Source organism: Spinacia oleracea, chromosome 2, assembly GCF_020520425.1.
Source record: "Spinacia oleracea cultivar Varoflay chromosome 2, BTI_SOV_V1, whole genome shotgun sequence".
Taxonomy (NCBI): domain Eukaryota; kingdom Viridiplantae; phylum Streptophyta; class Magnoliopsida; order Caryophyllales; family Amaranthaceae; genus Spinacia; species Spinacia oleracea.
In genome coordinates this window covers 111549949-111571736 of record NC_079488.1, presented here as the reverse complement: position 1 = coordinate 111571736, position 21788 = coordinate 111549949, and the positions used below count along the sequence as shown (strand labels likewise).

The 21788-nt window shown below is 35.7% G+C and overlaps 3 protein-coding genes and 1 non-coding gene across 10 annotated transcripts; 3 read left to right on the top strand and 1 right to left on the bottom strand.

Moving 5' to 3' along the window:
• Positions 1–3466: 3466 nt before the first annotated feature.
• Positions 3467–10748, top strand: LOC110775484 (probable pectin methyltransferase QUA2). Of its 7 annotated transcripts, none has more exons than XM_056837852.1 (10): positions 3467–3735; positions 4507–4617; positions 5222–5951; positions 6055–6187; positions 6770–7010; positions 7610–7823; positions 7916–8091; positions 8696–8999; positions 9847–9982; positions 10093–10748. In XM_056837852.1, exons 3-10 carry the CDS (start codon positions 5242–5244, stop codon positions 10252–10254), a joined length of 2076 nt encoding a protein of 691 aa, XP_056693830.1. In that variant the 5' UTR covers positions 3467–3735; positions 4507–4617; positions 5222–5241; the 3' UTR covers positions 10255–10748. The 7 variants fall into 7 exon arrangements, with proteins under 7 accessions (XP_056693830.1, XP_021835914.1, XP_056693832.1 ...); XM_021980222.2 differs by having other exon boundaries at positions 3510–3735; positions 5210–5951; XM_056837854.1 differs by having other exon boundaries at positions 3543–3735; positions 5201–5951.
• Positions 10749–13243: 2495 nt separating this feature from the next.
• Positions 13244–15084, top strand: LOC110780897 (protein WHAT'S THIS FACTOR 1 homolog, chloroplastic-like). Its single transcript, XM_021985191.2, has one exon. The coding sequence runs from the start codon at positions 13660–13662 to the stop codon at positions 14869–14871; it is 1212 nt and encodes a 403-aa protein (XP_021840883.1). The 5' UTR covers positions 13244–13659; the 3' UTR covers positions 14872–15084.
• On the top strand, positions 13468–13553 carry TRNAY-GUA (transfer RNA tyrosine (anticodon GUA)). The gene is given in 2 exon segments: positions 13468–13504; positions 13518–13553. It is a non-coding gene; the product is annotated as a tRNA-Tyr (tRNA).
• A 737-nt stretch (positions 15085–15821) lies between the features above and the next one.
• LOC110775820 (uncharacterized) lies at positions 15822–20615 on the bottom strand. The gene is made up of 5 exons (XM_021980445.2): positions 20283–20615; positions 19571–19988; positions 17773–19072; positions 17528–17674; positions 15822–16481 (listed from the first exon to the last, which is right to left on the bottom strand). The coding sequence occupies exons 2-5, from the start codon at positions 19625–19627 to the stop codon at positions 15964–15966; spliced, it is 2022 nt and encodes a 673-aa protein (XP_021836137.2). The 5' UTR covers positions 19628–19988; positions 20283–20615; the 3' UTR covers positions 15822–15963.
• Positions 20616–21788: the final 1173 nt, after the last annotated feature.

Sequence of the window (21788 nt, the reverse complement as noted above, 5' to 3'; positions counted from 1 at the left end):
AAGTAGTTTGCGGGTACCAATGTTATCATTTTAGCTGCCTGAAAATCAGAACCCGTGATGTGCTTCGCATTCCCATAGAAAGTCAGTACGGCTCACCGACGGTATCTACAAAACTACAAAAACAACAATAATAGAATTTATACGGTGTACTAAACTAAAGGGTAGGTCATTTCTCCATCCGATATTAGGCTTTAAAGCTGAATAATTGTGTACTCCTTATTTGTTTGGTTAAAATGCAAAATTACGAGAAGTTTATCTTTTTAGAAAGTGAAAGATTATGGTAATTTTTGGTTTTCTAATCCTACTTTAGAAGAAAAGTTTATATATAGAAGAAAAGAACATCTTTCTGTAATATATAAGTTTTATCCTCTGGATACTCTCTAACGATGAACATCAATCCACTACGGAGTATGTATTAGTTCAACCCTTTGGATATTACTTTTAAGTACAAAACCTTTCATTTACTACTCAAATTACTAGATCGATCGCATGTCTTTATGCATTAGGGGGATTGTTGGAAATAATAATGCATCCAGAGATTTTTGTGTTAGGCTCGGGTAACTATACCAGTAGACATGTAGGACTTGAAGCCACTGTGTTTTGTTTCCTTTCTCGTAAAACATATAAATATTCCCCTTTTTATTGTTTTCATGTGAGATATATTATTCAGATTTATGGAGAGACTAAAAAACCCCAAATAAAAACCCTTATTCGAGATCTGGATAGTTTTTCAGCAATTCCAACATTTGAGTTCGGGGTGTAGAATTCAGAGATTTTGTGTTAAGTTGTTAACTTTCGAGGCGTTCGTCACTATTAGCCTGCACCAGTAGCCCGATATGGTAGCGAAATTCGCTTCTAAGACAGTAATCTCCATACCATATCGCAACACTATTCTTACGAGATATACAATCAAGTAATATCATCTCTTCGTCTATAATTTATATCGGTATCAACATTCATTTTTCCAACGCCAGTCACCATATAACTCCTTGAAAAATAGGGGGTACAAGTAAAGATGGTTATGGCCCGGGTTGGGATTCTGGTCGAACCCACGGGTTATGGGCCAAACAGGTTGGGCTAAAAAGTTCAAAACATGGCCCAAGCACCAGCCCATGGGACGTCGTATCTAAGCCTAATTCTACTAAATTTAACGTATTTTGTCGTGCCGGTTCGAGTCGTGTTGTGCCTTGTCGCGCTTTTTCCAAAAAATGAGGCTCAAGCCCACCCCAAGCCCCACGACTTCGTGCTCGTGTCGGGTCGTGCTTTTTTCGTACCCGTGTTTGGTCGGACATTTTTCGTGCCGGATTGAGCCTCGTGCCAGCCCAGGCCACCACCATCTTTAGTTACAAGTGCTAGGTGCACCTGGTCACCTGGGTGCACCGTGTACTCTTTCACATTTTTCCTTTAATTTGAGGAGAAAGTGTAACAGAGACCATCAATCAGCTTTAAAATATCCTTGTATGCACGGTGCATTCAAATATACCTAATAATTTTCAGCAGAAGATAGTAGCTTTGTCCATTATTTAGATGTGGCAGGGAATGAAATGGAGGTTCATTTATTAGGAAGTACAAAGTATTATCTAGCAATGTGAACAATTTTTGTCTAAAGGGAAGTAATATTGAATTTGAGTAAAGAGAGGCAGACTTTTAGAATTTGAGAAGAAACATACGAAACACCGACATCCCAGTATTTCAGTAACGCGGAGAGGATGGGAGTGGGGCCCACAAATAATGCTCTATCGAGTCCCACTTCTAATTCCATCATAACTTTGTTTTTGACTCTTTTCGTCACATGATACTCCTCCATTTTCGACTACTCCTTTTAAATCATATTTCCTATTTTCCACGCAACTATATAGTGTTTTTTTCTTATTTTTGTCTAATTTCTATTTCTATTTATGAAGGTGTACGCGGAAATCGATCAAAGTAGTAAAAATAAAATAAAATAAAATAAAATTGGAGGTTAGTGAATTTGATACTCCGTAATAAAAAACAAATTCGAAGACAATAAAATCACAAAATTGGATTAAGTTTGCAAATGACTGGCAACGACATATTAAGATATACACCTACAATTACGGACAACGCTTGGTGTTTAAACACCTCACTCCACAAACTAAGACAAGTTTCTCCGCTCTTGATTTTTTTTTTTTTAAGGTAAGATGAAGTGTCATTATCGGATCAGAATTCCGCACGAGTCAACTCGCACGAGTTAACAGACTAGACACTCTGAGAGTGAGGAATGGTAAAGGAAACCCTCCCTCAAAGTTTTCTTAGTGGGGGATTGAACACACGCAGCCTTTTGGTTGAAAGGTGAAATATTTTCCATTAGGCCAAGGCATTGCTTGGTTCCAATGCACTCCTGATATATGGACGTCTCTAAGGTAATGTTCTCTTCACCTGAATTTCACTTATCTTATCTTATTGGCCTGAACTTATCTTATTTTATCTTATCTTATCTTATTGACCCTTATCTTATCTTATCTGAACTTATTGACCCTTATCTTATCTTATCTGAACTTATTGACCCTTATCTTATCTGAACTTATTGACCCTTATCTTATCTTATCTTATCTTATTGGCCCTGAACTTATCTTATTTTATCTTATCTTATTGGCCCTGAACTATTCTTATTGACCCTGAACTTATCTTATTTTATCTTATCTTATCTTATCTTATTGGCCTTGAACTTATCTTATCTTATTGGCCCTTATTTTATCCTATTTTATCTTATCATATCTGAAATAAGTGAAAATAAGGTGAAGAGAACAGAGCTTAAACATGCGTATTTTAAAAGCTACTTTTGTATATCTTAGAGTCGCCTAGTAATCTCAGTGGAGCCATGGTAGTACCGCCTACATAATTCTCAATGGTGTTCCCTAGTACTCTAGTAGGACTACCTATCGGGATGCTCAAGCATTATCGTGAATATCAGTAGTACAATGCCAAGGGATCATAATATCATATACTACCATCTTAGTAACGTTATTTCGTGATGGTAGTACCATGGTACTAGAGATCCCTAGATAATATTGAGAAAAAATAAACTAAAATTCTTTGGTACATTCGAAGATTTTGGTTGTACACCACCAAATATGACCATGGTATATCGGTATCACTGAAATTTTTGATACCGGTTAGATTTTATTTTTGAAATATTTTCGGCAATGTTGGTGGTGAGTGGTGGCTGGTGGCGCTGAGTCATGGTATTGGTGGTAAGTGTGTGATGGTGGTGGTGAGTAAGGGCATATAAGTAACTACATTATTTTAGGCAGGTGTTTGTAGGGATTGTTAGTTTGTTATCGCCAAATAACACTTGATATTTATCCAACTTTCACTGTTCATTATCGGCCACCAAACAAAATGTACAATATACTTTGTACTTCGTATTATTTATAAGTTTAAACAAAATAACTGGAATAAAACAAAGTTTAAATAGCGGAGACATGGAGTAGTAGTGTAGTACCCCTATAAATATTGTTAGTGGATAAAATTAGCATTTAAAAACTCACGTGAGTTAATAGTTATATTGGCTCTTTCCAAAATTCAGTGGATAATAGAGTAAGATTATTGTACATTTTTATCTTTTTACACAAAAAGGTAGTCTTCTTCATCTTCTTCAGCCTTCACCAGTAAAATTCTCCAAAAAGCCGATTACTTTTACTGCTACGAGTATATAAAATTGAGCGGCAAATCCGGGAAAATAAAAGATTATTGGTGTCAATATCAATTCCGGTAAGTTTAACAGATCTATTTAATTTTATACTAATTTTGCTTAATTTATCCTGATTTTACTAATTAATGCTCATTAAATTCTGTCCCACAGAAAATCATAACCCAGGTTCAAAGAAAAGTGACCTTAAGCTAATCCCGAGTCATTAAATTAACTTATAATTAATTAGAGCCAGAAATAAACAAATAAAATTCCCCCTTTTTCCATTTTTACTTGAAAAAAAAAGCTGAGAACTTTCACTGTTTCTCTCTCTAAAAACCCATCTTCTGCTAGTTTTTCCATCTGGGTATTGTAAATTCCACTTCATTTTTACTTCTTTAACAAATGGGCATTTTCAATTTTTGATTTTTAAAATTGTTTTGCATCATTATTATTATTGCAGATCCCCCCTTTCTTTCCCTGTCATACTATTATTTGGATAGCGCGTATAAATTGGGACTCAAAATTTCAGTTTTCACACACAATATAATAAAAATTTATAAAGAGGAAAAAGGAGCTGAATTTATTTAATTTATTTATTTATTAATGGTGATAGAGCATTAAATGCAAAGCATGTAGTGCTTCTTTTGCACAACAATAGTAATTGCAGAGGTGATAGGAAAGTGAGTAGTGTAGTAATTAAAACTTAGTACTAATAAAGTTTGCGTTTCTTTAGATTTTGTTTTTCTTGTAATTACTCAGTCACTATATATATTCTCTAACGACTTCTTTTCATCAAAGAAATCTGTTTTTCTGATTCCTGGTTTTCTGGGTTTGCTGGATTTCCACTTTAGTGAAAACAATTAAAGAGGGAAAGATTGAAGAAGAAAAATCGCAAATTTTGAATTTCTGGGTTTTTTTACCCTTTCATTTCTGCTCAACTGGCTCAAACTTCAAATTCTCAGGTACTTTTTTTCTATTTTGTTTACAGAATAATCTGTCCTTTTCTGCTTAGACATTAGTATTCTGGAATAATATTAAGCTGATCTTGTTTGATTCTTTAAAAAAAAAATTCATTTTGATTTTTCTGGGAAATTTCAATTATTGCATTAGTATGAATTTCAATTGAACTATGTTTTGGTTAAGTAGTGGGTCAATCACAATGGGTTTTTTCCTGAATGAATTAATATTTTCTGGGTTCATTCAATTAGTGTTGATCTTAATTTTTATTTTTGTTTTAGTATGAGTGAACTGAAGTAGAGTGTGTCGGTGAAGCTTCTTGTTTAAGCTGATTATTAGAAATGATAAGCATACCTAAATCATTCACAATTATTGTTTCATTCACAATAAACACCAGAATCTGAACTCCACTTTGTTTTGTCTCTGTAAAGAAGAAATAATTTTGACTAATTTGTTTATAATCTATGACTGAATTTGTTTAATTAGATCTGCTATTATTCCATTATTCAATTGTTGTTCTCATACCTTGCTGCCACCCATTGAAATAATTTTGACTTAATTTGTTTATAATCTGGATTTGTTCTGAAGTCCGAAAAGCTGCCATTGTAGGATAAACTTTCAGTATAAAAATGTCACGGCCTCTCCATAGAGGCATATCTGGTGATCAACGACGACTTTCTGTCGGTAGCAACAATGGTTATCATGATTCCCAGAACTCACAAATGAAAGAAAAACCCGAAAAAGATGAAACTCGAGCAAGTCGTTCTTTATCAGACCAAAGCCATTCATCAGTAAAATTACATTTCCCTCCTTCAAAGTTGGTTGTAAATGAAAACGGTTTCACAACAGAGTTATTCAATGGTGGAAGTCCAAGAACTCGGCACAAGTTAACCTTACTTCTACTCAGAATCAGTTTAGTTCTCATAGTGATTCTTGCTTTAACCGGGTCATTTTGGTGGACAATTTCAATTACTACATCATCAAGAGGTCACATTTACCATAGTTATAGGAGGTTGCAGGAACAGCTTGTGTTTGATCTTACAGCAATCAGTGAACTTTCTCAAGGTCCGGCGAAATTGAGAGAATTAGACTTCTGTTCGGGGGAATATGAGAATTTCGTGCCGTGTTACAATGTTTCGGAAAGTTCTGCATTAGGTTATGCTGATGGTGATGAATATGATCGTCTTTGTGCGCATAGTTTGAAGCAAAATTGCTTGGTTTCTTCTCCAAAGAACTATAAGTTACCTCTTCGATGGCCTACTGGTAAAGATGTGATTTGGGTTGCTAATGTTAAGATTACTGCTCAAGAAGTTCTTTCTTCTGGAAGCTTGACCAAAAGGTGAACTGAAAGTCTGAAACATACCCCCATTTCAATTGTTTGAAACATAGAGTTTAGGTTTGTGCTTCATTGTTGTTGATCAATCTTCTGGTTTTGTTTATAGGATGATGATGTTAGAGGAAGAACAGATTTCTTTCCGTTCTGATTCACTTACATCTGATAACATTGAGGATTACTCGCACCAAATTGCAGAAATGATTGGGTTAAGAAGTTCTTCCCATTTTAAACAAGCAGGGGTAAGCAATCTTCTTTTTTGGTTTAATCATACTTCCATATTGTCCCCATACCCCCCAAAATGCATAGAGGTATAGAAGTATATGTTAAGGTTTGTGCATGGAATTCACATTCAGTTTATTTTATTATGCCATAATTAACTTGTATAGAATCAAGTCTTCAATAATAGGGCTCGTGATTCCTTAATTTCTCCTTCACGATTAATAAGATATGTGAAGTATTAATGAGCCAATTTGATTTAGTGCATCGTAATCCTAAGACAAAAAAGATATAGTGAATCATTTTACACTGCTGGAAATGGATTGATGTATACTACACGATCTTTTTGGTTCTATATATTAATTTTCTTAGAATCTAAACACGGTGAGGCGTTTTTTGATGTACTTTTAAGCTAGCAATGTGAATACTTCACGCTCTTCTGTTTAATTTCTTTCCTGTATTATCCATTGACAAACTTATATTAGATTTTATTTTCTTCAAAATAATAAGAAATCATTATGTACTTTGTAATCCTTGAAATAAGCCTTTATAATCCCAAGTTATTCTATAATCATGAAGCATGAAGCATCGTTTTTCTGGTGCAGGTGAGAAATATCCTAGATATAGGATGTGGATATGGTACGTTTGGAGCGCATCTCTTCTCAAAAGAGTTACTGACCATGTGTATTGCGCCTTATGAAGCTTCAGGTAGCCAAGTACAACTCACACTTGAAAGAGGTTTACCGGCGATGATCGGTTCCTTCACTACTAAACAGTTGCCATATCCGTCTCTTTCTTATGACATGCTGCACTGTGCGCGTTGTGGCATTGACTGGGATTTGAAGGGTACGTACCTGGTCTTAACTTATATATATGTAAGAGCTAATTATGTTTCTTTAACGTTTCCATTTGGATTCTGCAAGAAGAAACTCTTAGAGCATGTTTGGTATAGAGTTTTTAAGTGATGGAAATGGAATCAATTAACTAATTCCATTGCGTACTGTTTGGTATGAGAGATGGATAATACGTTCCACTTCCGAAGGGTTAACCATTACCACCAATTTGTTACCATTGCTAACCTTGAGGTAACAAAGTGTTATCCTCCTCAATCACTAATTCGATACAAGAGATTGCTTTCCTTGAGTATACCAAACAACAAATAATGGTAACACTCAATATTACCATTTATCTTTCTTAAATGTTTCCAATCCATTTCCTTTCCTAAATTCAAACCAAACATGCTCTTAGACTGCTCTGTTCGCATCCTATTGGATCATTTTCATGCCTCCTTTTAGAATATTTTGGAAGAATTGATATTAAGACTAGCTATGAAATTTTCCAGTGCTTGCAAGAAAATAAAGACGCACGTTATGGAAACATATTTTTTATTTTGCTAGCTTGATGTCAAAGTTTGTTTGATATATGAAAAATTTCAATTCATGCAGATGGTTTATTCTTAGTTGAGGCTGATAGAGTCTTGAGACCCGGCGGATATTTTGTCTGGACTTCACCTCTTACCAATGCCCGCAATAAAGTGAATCAGAAAAGATGGAATCTTGTTCATGAATTCACTGAGAATCTATGTTGGGAATTGCTATCCCAACAGGATGAAACTGTTGTGTGGAAGAAGACTACCAAAAGGAGTTGCTATTTTTCTAGGTCAGTCATTTAAACCTGCTTCTATGACAAGCATTATTTTGCAGTTTCTAGGGTGGTAATACGTGACATGTCGTGAATTGCTTAAATTTCAGGAAACCGGGTTCGGGCCCATCTGTGTGCAGCAAAGGTCAAGATATTGAATCTGCATATTACCGCCCGCTCCAAAAGTGCATTGGTGGAACTCATAGCAGCCGTTGGCTTCCCATTGAGGCAAAGTCAACTTGGCCATCTCGGGCCAAAATGAACAGAAAGGAACTTCAACCTCATGGTATTATCTTGACTTTGCTTTTATGTGATGAAGATTTCGATTTCATTTGGACTCTGTTTGGTAGAGTGAAAAACGTTTTCATGAAAGACGATTTCTCCCTTTCAATCACTTTACGTTGTTTGGTTTGGCAAGGGATGGAAAAACAATTTTCCATAACTCCCTCAAAGGTGGAAAAACCTTTTCTGTTTGAAAAGGAGGAAAACCATTTTTCCACATTCCCTCCTGACCTCCCTCTCTCTTCTTCCCCTCAATCTTCACCATCTTATCCCGATTTCTTTTAAGGAACCAAACAAAACAAAACTAGTTTGGGGCTGCGTTTTCCCTTGAAAAATGTTTTCCATGAAAAATCATTTTTACAATGAAAACGTTTTACACCAAACCAAACAGAGCCTTAATCTTCACCATCTTATCCCCATTTTCCTTGAAGGAACCAAACAAAAGAAAAAACTAGTTTGGAATTGTGTTTTCCCTTGGAAAATATTTTCCATGGAAAATCATTTTACACTGAGAATGTTTTACACCAAACCAAACGGAGCCTTGACGGTTATTTTCAGCTTTCATTCTTATTACAATTAGTTGTTGACACACAAGTTTGACTCCCTAGGACTTCATCCAGAGGACTTGGCTGAAGATAGTTCAACATGGAACTCCGCAATCCGTGATTATTGGACTCTTCTCTCACCTTTGATCTTCTCAGACCATCCAAAACGACCTGGTGATGAGGACCCTTCTCCACCTTACAACATGCTTAGAAATGTGCTAGACATGAATGCTCGGTTCGGTGGTTTTAATGCTGCTTTACTGGATACTGGAAAATCTGTGTGGGTCATGAATGTTGTACCTACAAGCGGTCCCAACTACCTTCCCTTGATTCTGGACAGAGGTTATGTTGGTGTATTGCATGACTGGTAAGTACGAAAAATTTACTTTCCTTCTTCATTTGTGAACCCTTATACTCGAGTTGATATTTGTTAGCATGACTGGTAAGTATCAACTTATGCTCACCTGAAAATTCGCTGTATTATCTACTCCCAAATGCCATTGTTGAGGCTGCCTACTTTTACCGAGTAGGACTTCTGATATCAGTGTTAATATAATTGCATATTTCTACCAATTTGTACATTTAGTGCATGGAATGTACGGAGTACAAAAGAAGGTATTACCACACCGGTTTTCTGGAGATGTAATGAATCTTTTCCACCAAAATCGAAATTGGCAAAAATCAAAGAGAAATGCTATAACGGATTTGAATTGGGACCAAGACACTGAAAAGGAAAAAAAAAAAAAGAGTAATGAATCTTGATGGTGTCAGTTTATAACCGGTGCACTATTTTGGCTACCCGGTGTATTCAATGTGCAGAGAATGGACTCGAAATCTGTTCCCGGGAGTGGGTTGGGAGCCAAAACCAAATAGAGTGTCCCATCCTAAAACCAATTGGTGATACGTGGAGTAACTCCACCAATCTTATATGTCAGTCAATCTCTCTCTATTTCTCCAATGTGGGATAATTAGTCCAATTCTCACATGTAGATTATACCCTTAACAATCAGGGTTAAACTTTTAAGTTTTAACTGTTATAGAATAGGGAAAAGGTGATAATTGTTATTGAGACATGATGCATGTCAGTTGTCAAGATAATAGAAGATAGATTTGCTCAATTTTTTGGATGCTTCAGATTTTTTAGCCACTACTTTTAACCATAGTGGGCATTACGTGACCATTTACTGAAGAGTTTGTGGTTTCTTCATGTGTAGGTGTGAAGCATTTCCAACATACCCTCGAACTTACGACATGGTGCATGCTGATGGTCTCCTTACTCTAGAAGGTTCCCAGCGCAGATGTAATACTTTTGATATTTTTGTTGAGATTGATCGAATTCTTCGACCCGAGGTATCTAAAGTAGTATTTATTTTTTGTTATAATCAATTTTCATTTGAAAAGTTATTTTTTGCTCACCATTTTGTAAAAAGGAAGCTAACATAGAGTATATATTGGCTCAGGGATGGGCAATTTTCCGAGACAAAGCAACCATAATCGAGTCTATGAGACCGCTTGTAGCACGACTCAAATGGGAAGCTCGAGTTATCGAAATCGAGAGTAACAACGACGAGAAGCTCTTCGTCTGCCAAAAGCCTTTCTTCAAGAGGCACACAAGTCAATAGAGAGAGATTCAAAAGTCAACGACTATGAAGCCTTCTTAAGGGTTAGCTACTTGTGATTAAAACATTGATTCATTATACCACGACACAAAGTCAAAATAGAGAGAGATTCAAAAGTCAACAGGTTTTTGGAACAAGAAGAAGAGAAAAGCTCAGTATACAATATATTTTCATCATTAGTTTGAAGCCAAAGGCAACTTATAGGGCCCTTGTAATTACGCGATTTGAGGCATTAATTTCAAGTACAGGGTGAAAAAAAATGCGTTCTGTACTCTTTTGTCTCGGTTTTTTTTAAAGTTATACGGACTAGCAGAATAAGCAAAGAGCATCTGCCGCAGTATATATGATACTGCGGCAGTATATATTCATTGTAGAAAGCTTTATTTAAAAGGAATTCATTTAGTAATATGCAAGTCTTGTTACACAAAAGTTGGGAGTACTTGTTGAATGGTATATTTTGAAGAATTATCAAACCATATAGTTATGGTTTTTGCTGATGTTTAGTTTCTGATATGGTCAGCTTCTGAATCAGATCAGATTTCCTGTGTGTTACAGAAATAGTTGATCAGTAGTTGTTAATGACATGTTGAACCAAAACTCGGCATCGGTTTAGGCTAGTCCTGGCGTTATACGGTGCACTTTAGAATCAATAAGAGTCATTTGCGTTCATTTTGGACATAAGTTACTTGAGACTTAGAGTTCCTCCTTGGGCGGGAAGGGGTGACATCGTTAATTGGATAGATAGCCCACGGATCATGGGAACCCGTTTGAAGCCTCGAGTCCATAACATAGCGAAAATTAGGGAGAAAAACTAAACCTATCCTCACTTTCTTGTTCGACATAACTATCGGTAGTGGGTAACAATTGAGTAGTGTGTAGTTGTTGAATAGTAGCGGATATCGGTGAATATTAACGGGTAGCAGTTAGCCGTTAAAGTAACGGCTAACTAGTATGAGTGTTCGGTAAATTAGTGGTTGACATTGAAAATTACATTAAAGGCTATATATACTAATTGTTTAAAATTTTACAGCAAATTTATAAAATGTTACGGAGTATCAGTTACCTTTGAACGCTATTAATTTTAACGTTTAACAAAAGCTATTCAACCGCTACCGTGCCAAACACTTACAATTTTACAAGTAGCGTGAATAAGTCAAAACATTATCCGCTACCCCCAAAAGCTGCCACCAAACACGCCTTTAGCCAAATGCATTAAACACTCCTTAGTAGTTAACGAGACGTAACTCGACAACAACAAATATTTTTCAATATGTATTTCAAATATGGGTGAACGTGCGTAGATCCTTAGTAGTTACCGAGGCATAACTCGACAACAATAATTTTTTTCAGTATGTATTTCAAATATGGGTGAGTGTGGGTAGATCCTTAGTAGTTAACGAGACGTAACTCGGCAACAACAAATTTTTTTCAATATGTATTTCAAATATGGGTGAATGTGGATAGATCCTTAGTAGTTAACGAGACGTAACTCGGCAACAACAAAAAATTTCAATAAGTATTTCAAATATGGGTGAATGTGGGTAGATGTAGCTATCGCCGAGAGTTAGCCCATTTCGCGTTACCATACATTTAACGGCACAAGTGAAAAGACACTCAATTCCTCAAAGGCATGCGTAGTATATAAAAAGGAAATTAACCAAAGTATATGAAATGTACATGTTTCAATTCAATGTCGTCCCCAATATGATAGGAATATTCTTAAATGTAAAGTGAATGTAGTTAGAAAATCATGGCCTATATACAAAGTCTGTTAGCTGTATTTTTCAATCAATAACTAAAGTAAAGTGTTTATCATCAATAGAAATTGGTAGCTTGTAAAATCATGTCGATTTTATTATTGTTTCTCTTTTAATGGAGTAATTTCAAAAAAGATGGATTGTCTTTGTTTTTAGAAAATAAAATGCATGTGTTTGGTTTGTAGGACCTTTTATCTCTAGCATAATCACATCACATGTCATTATTTGATGTTGTGATTTGTGACCAACAACATTTAATCTTGTTGAAGCATGTGCTTTCCTAGCACGATTTAAATTCTTCAATTCTTCTAATGCTTCTGTAACATAATCATAGACAACAACATAAGAACATACATGAGAGATTGCCAATTGATTTAGTGACCGTCATTGGGTCAATTTGATACATTTTCGCAAATCACAGGGGCATTTGATACATTTCAGAAAACATGAAAGTAGTTCGCGATTTTTGTTAAATCTCAGAGTCAGTTCATGAAATAACCCTAGAATATATCATTTCTGTTACATGTAAAATCATAATTATTCAACAGACAAAGGCAAAATATTGATTGGTTTCAGATGTCAATCAATATGATGAAGCCATAACATACCTCCACAAACAACTCCTCACAATCAATCATATCCTCCACATTATACAAAGTAGAATTTAAGCCAGTTGAGTTACACGATTAAGTTAGATGGTACTCCCTCCGTATTTATTAAAGAGATACACTTGGCCGGGCACGGGTATTAAGAAAAAGAATTGAATGAAATAAAGTAATAAAACAAATGGGGTTGAGTAGATATTTTAATAAGAAAAACAAGTGGGGACCATGTCATTTTAGGGAGTGAGGGGTGGGGGTGGGGGTAGATATATTATTTAATTAGATGGTGGGGTTGACAAGTTACTAAAAATGGCAAGTGTATCTCTTAAATAAATACGGCCGAAAAAGGCAAGTGTATCTCTTAAATAAATACATAGGGAGTAGTAATTTTATTCTTGTTATTTTTATGTAAAATGTCTAATACTTGTATCTCCAAGTCAAATGATCCGATCCCATGATTACCATCTTCCTAAGCACTCAATTACAAGTACTAACTTTTTTTTCGAATTATGTATTCCATCTGTCTCTAAAAATTGCTTCATAGATAAATATTTTATTAATTCCCGTCAATATTGCATTTTATTAATTCCCGTCAATAAAAATTTTGGGAATTAACTTATCTTTGGGCACATGAGGAGAGAGATAGAGAGAAAACAAGTGGAAAATTTTATCATTTAAGGTATGAAACAAACTTAAACCGACACCCAAAAACAAATATGGAGTACAAGGTAATCTTTTAGGGATGTAAGGTGTAGGATGATGTACCAAGGCAAAATTCAAAATACAAGTAGAATTTAATTCCCAACTTCTAAATTGCAATTGTATGATTAATTAATTTAGTAGCTCTTAATCAACATCCGACCTTAGCTCAGTTGGCAGAGCGGAAGACTGTAGTAGTTTGCAGATAATCTTTAGGTCGCTGGTTCGATTCCGGCAGGTCGGACTTTTTTTCACTTTCCCCCAATTTTTTTTTCTTCCCCAATTTCTTCATTTCACTCCTCCCTAAAACCCCAGAAACCACCAAATCACCGCCACCAAAACCTCCATCCATGGCTTGGAAACACCTCTTCACCGCCATAACCAAACACTCCCTTAAACCCTACTCTCTCTCCAAAATCAAACCCCCCATTTTCTCTCTCCTCCAAACTTCCCCATTTTCAACCTCTTTTCTAATCACAAAAACCCCCAAAAAATTCAAGAAAAAACGCCAGAAACCCAGCCCTCGTAACACCTCCGTTCAACACCCTTCTTCCTTTAACACCCACTTCGAAAATCTCGTCAATCGTGATAATTCCTTCCGATTTCTCACCCGATCTAAACAATTTCTCGCGAAACAACCCGAGCATATCCTCCGTTTAGATGACGCCGGAAAACTCTACCGCGAACTGGGTTTCCCCCGTGGTAGAAAGATCAACAAGTTCGTCGCCAAACACCCCCTCATCTTCGAAATTTACCGCCACGATAACAACAAAATGTGGTTGGGTTTTACCGAATTCATGGAGAATTTACTCCAGGAGGAGGTAAAAATCATGGAATCCATGGAATTAGAGAGGGTGAAAGTCGTGAAGAAGCTGTTAATGATGTCAAAGGATAAAAGAATGGCGTTAAGTAAGATCTACCATTGTAGGTCATTGTTTGGTGTTCCTGAGAATTTCAGAGATTGGGTGTTGAAATTTTCCGATGATTTTCGTGTTGTAAATGGGGATGACGGAAGTAGAATACTCCAGCTGGTGAGGTGGGACCCAGCATTGGCAATTAGCGCATTAGAGAAGGAGTTCATGGTTGATGAAGAGAAGGTAAAGAGGGCATTTAAATTTCCTGTAAAACATGGGAAGGAATTGGATTTGGAGGAAGATGATGTGAGAAGGTTGAATTTGTTGAATACATTGCCATTAGTTTCACCATATTCAGATGGGTGGAAGCATGAACTTTCGAGTTTGGAGGGTGAGAAATACAGGGTTGGAGTTATACATGAGTTTTTGAGCTTGACATTGGAGAAGAAAGGTTCAATTCATCATATAGTGGAGTTTAAGGAAGAGTTTAGTCTTACTAAACATACTTATCAGATGCTTAAGAAACAGGGTAGGGCGTTTTATTTGGCTGGTACTGAGATGAATTGGGTTGTTTTTCTTAATGATGGGTATGATGAAGATGGGAATTTGATTCAGAAAGATCCTCAGGTTGATTTTAATGAGAGATTGTATAAGTTTGCTCAAATGCAGCATCCTGATGAATTGTGTTGCGACAGTATGAATGAATGATGGTGACGAATTGAGCTTGATCAAGCGAGAAATTAAGATGGGGTAATTGGATACTCTTAGATGATTTTAGGTGTCAACTGTAAGTCTGTAACATGAATTTTTGTATACTGAAGTTTTCAGAAAGGTTTAATGACAAAAAGAAGTTTTGAACTTATGGTGTTTGGCTTGAAATTTTGGAAGATCAATAGATTTTATTTAGCTAATCACTTAAAACTGTGTTCTGTGTTTGTGTTTCTCAAGCAAATGATGTGTTTGTTTGAATGATTTTATATCTCTGAATGTTGGTTCCGCCATGGCGATTTCTTGCTAGTTTCTGAACTTCAGTCTGATAGAATTTTTTGAGCATGATCTGAAATGTTGTATTGCCTTGTGTATACCTGATCATCACGAGCCCGGGCCGCTGGTCAGGCTCAACCCTCCCGAAAAATAGATGGTTTTGGACAGAACATTTAGGCCTGTTTTCAGGCCTGGTCTGATTTTTAATTTTTGAGACGGGTTTTGGACTACTCAAATTGAAAATTTAGTTATAAAATTAGGCACGCCCGAAAATACAGCTATTTTGGCCAAAAACAGCACGGCTTGGGCAGAAAATTTCAGCAGGATGTCTTGCCCGCCCATGGGCGACCTAATGGGCAGATTTTTTTGTTGTGGCCCGACCCGAGCCCCTCCCGGCCTACCTTTCTATCAGGTCTACCTTGTGTAATGCACAGATATCAAAATAGATTTGAATTCAACTGAGGATCTCTTGTTTTCAGTTTTCCTTTTGAAAATCTGCCATAATAGAGTTGTACTTGGATAGAAACTTGCATTTTCATTAGCATCTTTGTGTCTATTTGAGATCAATTAAGTGCAGGTTTACATAAATTAATTCAAAGCTTGCTTTTTTCCATGCCACCAATGAAAAATACAGTCATCTTCCATGCAATGAAGCTTTTCTTGAAGGTAAAACATCATGTAAACCACCCCGAAAAATGGCGGAGTTGCATTATTTTGAAGAAATTGAAGACAAACAATGACACAAAACCAACAAGGAACCATTCTTGAGCTTATGTTTATACACAATTGAATCAAAATCAGTATCTTCCTCTTCATTCAACTGGTAGTAGTAGTAGTAGTCCTTATCTTCAACCTTGACTGCTGATTCCCTTCCCTTTTCGCCTTATTCCTGGTTCTCTGCCGAACACTCGCGTTGCTCCTTACACTGCCAGACAACATCGACCCACCTTGACCCGTCTTCTTCACAGACTTCCTACGAGCGTTCCAACTATTGCTTCTTGATGAAGATTTAGCAATAATATCCATTGAAACCTCTCGAGCTTTCTGCTGATTAACAGGTTGCTTGTTAAGGTATGCTAGTTTAGATAGAAGTCCGCAAACTGCTCTCCTAAGCTGGTCACTGCTTAGGTTGCTGAGTATCGGATTTCCCAGAATGTTGAGTGCGAGTAATGAATTGTAGTTGGCAACAAGCTGACCTAGAGCCTTGGTTGTGGTTATTTTGTTGAAGCTAAGGTCAAGAACAGTTAGCTTTAACAGCCTATGTAGCCCCTCGACTTCGCTTATTTTGTTGCCGGCTAAGTACAATTCCTTAAGTAGGGAGCAGCTTGGAAGTCCTGATCATTTTAACCAACAATGTGAATTAGAGCTGGGAAAAGTAAAAGCTGACCCAACCCACCAACCCAACCTGAATCCAATCCAGTATAAAGGGTTGAGTTAAGATTTTCAACCCGTTTACTTAAATGGGTCAACCCCCATAAAAAATTTAATTTTGGATATAGTTAGCTTTTTACAAATTATAAGTATGAAAAACTTAATCTAACATTTAGCAACATCCAATACTTATTTTTCTTTCTCTATACATATTAGAGTAATACGGAGTAGTATTTTTGCAATAAGATTTTGCTCGAAAAAACACGATCCCTTTAGTTATAAATTCAAGTCAATTTAAACTTAAATGGAAAAAAGAAACTTAAACGGGTCACGCCACTCTGTCTGTTTTCTTGTGGTCGTCAGTGACCTCGCAATTGTCCCCGGCCAACCAAACTAGCATGAAAGTTCCTTTTAGTGAAGGACACTTAAACGGAAAAAAGGGTTGAGTCAAGATTTTCAACCCGTTTAATTAAATGGATTGGGCTGAAATTTTCAACCCGAAATCAACCCGCTTAACCCATATAACTAATTGTGTCAGGTCAACCCACATGAAAATAAAATAAAATTTGGGTATTTTTAGCTTTTTACATATTATAAATGTAAAAAACTTAAATTAACATTTAGCAACATCTAATAATTATTTTTCTCTAACTCTGTACATATTGTAGTTTTAGTTTTATTTCAATGAGATTTTCCTCGAAAAAAATGATCCCTTTACTCCTTTAGTTATAAATTCAAGTCAATTTACACTTAAAACGGAGAAAAAAACTTAAACGGGTCAAGTTCAGGTTAACCCTTTATAATCAGGTTGGATTAGGTTGAAATTATCAACCCATTTAATCTCAACCCGTTTAAGTAAACAGGTCGGGTTGGTTTGGAAAAATCTATCCATTCATAAATGGGTTGATCTGATTCCGACCCAACCCATTCCCAGTTCTAGTACTGTGAATCACTCCTTATATACAAAAAAAATGGTGTGAATGAAGCAAAAGATTACTGATAATATTACCATGTCCGATGCGTGAGATCCGATTGTAGCTGAGATCGAGTACCCTCAATCTGGTTAACTCCCTTAATCCTTCAATAGTAGTGATCTTGTTCCTGGATAAGTCGAGGACATGAAGACCCTTTGGGAGCGATCCTTGAGTGATTTGAACTGCAAAACAAACAACACAGTAAAATGAAAAAACAGATCTTTTTTGGTCAGTGTTTCTATCACTCTATCCGAAACAAGATTTTGGTACAAGTTACTACCTATTGAGTTATTGGATAAATTGATTGAACGAAGACTCGAGAAATGTGAAATAATGGGGATAACTTTCAACCCCATTCCTGATACATGAGCCACAGTTGAGGAAGAATTCAGAGACTGAATCACACTGTTAGCATGCAGTAGTTCCTCTGTTAAATTGATTTTGCTGTTATGTCTGGGAAAATGAGTTGGATTCTTCACTACTGAATCATCAACCTTTGGAGAAGATGGGAACACAATTTGCTCATCATCATCATCAACAACATTCCCTTCTTCAAGAGCAGATATTGCAGGTTGAAACTCAAGGTCTTTCACCCAATCATCTACCCTCTTTAAAGAAGATGACTCCCCTGAGAAAGCAACCCACTGATTCTGAGGCCATAACCCTGAAAATCTACCCTCTAATCCGTTATTATTGTCTTCTTCATGACTACTCTTGTTGTAACTGCTGCATTGTTCAGAAAATGAACCTGTTGATTCCACTTTCTTAAGCTGTTTAACTCGAGTTGGTTCCATTGTATCAGATGAGTACCCACCTTGCTGGTTAACAGAAGCAAGAAGAAGGGATGATACTCTTGTTTTAGAAGCAATTTCTGGTTTCTGTAAGTTTCTATGGCTCCAAAGGAAGAGTTTCCACCATAGTTTCTTGCTCCTCGAAGGAAGGATTTGGCTGTAAGAGTGCTTCTTCAACATCACTTTGTCTGCACTTCGGTGGGTAAGTGCTGATGAGTGACTGCAACAAGGAGACCTTGCTTCATTTTCATTTGTGTTTGATAGTTCTTGTAATTGCTTAAATGACTGTGTTGTTTTGAGGACTTCCCTTGACTCGATATTCGAGCAAGAACGTGAAAGCCTAGGTGAAGCCCATTTTTCTTCCCTTGCCATACCCGGGTCACTGACATGCCCGTTTCGGCCCGTGTCAATAATCTCCTCATTATTCTTAGCAACATCATCTTCCTCAGCAGCACATGGACTACTTCCAATCTGATGAAAACTCAGATTCCTAGGAGTACCAATATTGTCGCGAGCTTGAAGGTTTGAATCAGAGTTATCCCGGCTCATTAGTGACGTCTCATCATGTTCGTCTTCACCTTCATATGCCACCTCTTCTTGATCCCCTTCAACAGGGGAATCAGAGTTCATCAGTTTCACCTCACATGTTGAAATCTCAGGAATATCAAACGGCACCGGGACACTAAAAGAAGTTGATTTCAGATCATCAACAACGTTTTCAGAAGGTTTCATTGGGTGTTCCACCTTCACTTGCAGAGTTCTAACCCCATTGTCAGAAACAATTGCATCCTACAGAAGGGTAATCACATATTACTTTTGAGACTAATTTGTATAGGACATTACACAAACTAATGGTAGAACATCCCAAAAAAGACAAAAGGGTAATCACATGTTCATATTTCATATATTGATATTGACATTGTATAAAACTAATCTTCATGCTTTGAACCATCAGTTTAAGCTTTTTGACAGAGTATAAAACTAATTTGGGGCATTGACAGAGTATACAACTAATCTTGACGCTTTAACCGTCAGCTTAAGTTTTTTCCACAGAGTATAAAACTAATTTTTGAGGCTTTAACCATCAGCTTAACCTTTTTGACAGAGTATAAAATTAATCTTGAGTTTTAACTATCAACTTTAGTTTTTGGTTGACTTAGCCTTTGAAATGGTATCAGAGCGTCAAGATTAGTTTTATACTATGTCGCATATCACCAAGTTCCAAATTCGCAAACAGAGGACATTACAACAGCAAATTAGCATAATCAAATAAACTTAAACTATTACCTTCACCTTCTTCTTCCTTCCAATGAATTTGGAAAAGCATTTGAACAACACTGCCATAGTTTCTGTATTCTGAGTATCTGTATTCTGGGTAATCTGTATTCTGGGTATCTGAATTCTGAGTATCTGAATTCTGAAGATGTTGAAAAGATTGCGAAAAAAATAACAAAAACAAAACCAATGCTCCTCAACTCGAATGAAAGATTTACATCTCAAGTGTTGTGTTTTGGAAGAAGAAGATTAGTTATGTTGAATATTAGCCATAATCAATGGGTAATCGCCAAACCAATGTTTTGCAAACAGAAGAAAAACAAACTGCTTCAAAGATTTGAACACAACACACCCTCCACTGAGGAGAGATCACTGATATCTTGGCCAGAGTGATAATATTCGCTCCAATCAATCTTCTTTAATTTCCCCACTGCCCAGAAATCAAAACAAAACATATACACAAATTAGTATAATCAATATATATTACTCGAATTCTTCATTTCACCTTAAAAGGTTATATTAATTCAAAACTTTATGAGTAATAATAAACAAAAAGCACTGCAAAATTTTCACATCTCCCCACCATGGAAGCAAGTATTATTGAAGAAAAAGGCTTAATTGTCGGGGAGAAAGACAACAACAAATCATTAATTTCAGACGTATGAACTGAATTTAAAGTGGGTTTTTATTTTTATTAATTTGGGTATTTATTGAAAATGATTACCTGAGATTCTGAGAAAGGGAAGAAGACGAAGATTGAGCGGCGATGATCGTTAGGAGTGAGGAAGGTAAGAGTATAATAGTACGGAACGTTCCAAGTGTAAAAGAGTAGGAAATAGAATTTTGGGTTTGGTAAGATGGGCTGGCTGTAAAGGTGTAAGATGTGTTTGTTTGTGTAATATAAATAAATTTTATGGGAGAATATGAGAATATATAATGCAACACGACTCTTACACGCTCCATCTATTTTTTTATATATAAAAAAAATATTCATATAATTTTTGTAGTGTTTATTCGTTTTTGATATCATGGATTTATGTGGTGTGGTTTCTTACCCATCTCATACATTGAGAAATTTGATTAGATAAAAAAAAAAAAAAAAGTAGAATGAAAGAGATAGAAATGAGTTGTTGTTATGTATGGATATAGACATTTATATTTGTCTAAAATATGGATTTATGTTTTATTGACATTTGTTCATTGTTATTTGACACATTGACACATTACTCTTACAAAGCTAACGTACGATTTATAAATTTCTACTTTGCTTTTAAAATTGGAGAAGGTATTTCAGGAGGCTGTTTTATGCATAAGACCGTTGATGTCAGCATTAAAAAAAACATAAATATATGATGGATGAAATGTAACTGTTATAAGAAACTATAATTATTTGATTAGAGAGAAAACTATTTGTAGGAAATATAATTAATAGAACATAATTATTTGATGCCAATATGCAACGGGAAATGATAAATCCAAGGAAGAATTCACTTCTTCCAAGGAAATCAACTTTGAAAAAATGTGGATTTCCTTGGACGAAGTAAAAATTTCCTTGGATTTATCACCTCCCATATGCAACTACTCCCTCCGTCTCTTTTTGTTTTTTACGTTTTCCCTTTTTGGGTATTTTAAAATGTTCTTTACATTTTCTTTTATATTATTAGATAAATGACTTACGGAGTAGTATTTTATTAAAATTTGTGTCCAATTATTATTTTAACCAATTAAATTCATTGGGTCATTAACTTTTCTCATTTCCCAACATCACAATTTTGATAAAAGTGAAAACATTATAAATAAACGTAATTTATCTTGTTTAAATAAAAAAATTGAGGAATCTCGATGCAAATTAATTAATCGTTAAAACACGTGAAAAATACCAAACGTAAAAAACAAAAAGAGACGGAGGGATTATTTGATAATAAGTTGGTCTTATACATAAATTGTTTTACATAAGTTTTTATTAATTGTCGCTTTTGAAATAACACATTGAATTAGGAAGGGGATAACATGTTCAAGGAGATTTTAATATACAATAAATAATCTTTAAAATTTAGGAAGAGAATGTTTTTTTGTTTTTGTTTTTGGTTTAAATGAATCACAAGGGCATTACAGATTGTAATATACGGTAAATAATTAATCATAAAAAATTAGAGGTTGCATCGTGTCCAAAATTATGCCGTTGACATTATGCTCATCTACCTCCTCTATTTACAAGAAATCACATACG

What these genes read in the sequence shown, in the direction of transcription:
- LOC110775484 (XM_056837852.1), top strand. Translation starts at nt 5,242, where the DNA reads ATGTCACGGCCTCTCCATAGAGGCATATCTGGTGATCAACGACGACTT. An exon ending in CCCATTTTAAACAAGCAGGG is followed by an intron (nt 6,188 to 6,769) that starts GTAAGCAATCTT and finishes TTTCTGGTGCAG; the next exon opens with GTGAGAAATATCCTAGATAT. An exon ending in GTTGGTGTATTGCATGACTG is followed by an intron (nt 9,000 to 9,846) that starts GTAAGTACGAAA and finishes CTTCATGTGTAG; the next exon opens with GTGTGAAGCATTTCCAACAT.
- LOC110780897 (XM_021985191.2), top strand. Translation starts at nt 13,660, where the DNA reads ATGGCTTGGAAACACCTCTTCACCGCCATAACCAAACACTCCCTTAAA.
- LOC110775820 (XM_021980445.2), bottom strand. Translation starts at nt 19,627, where the DNA reads ATGGCAGTGTTGTTCAAATGCTTTTCCAAATTCATTGGAAGGAAGAAG. An exon ending in TTTATCCAATAACTCAATAG is followed by an intron (nt 17,675 to 17,772) that starts GTAGTAACTTGT and finishes TTTGTTTTGCAG; the next exon opens with TTCAAATCACTCAAGGATCG. An exon ending in GATCTCACGCATCGGACATG is followed by an intron (nt 16,482 to 17,527) that starts GTAATATTATCA and finishes TAAAATGATCAG; the next exon opens with GACTTCCAAGCTGCTCCCTA.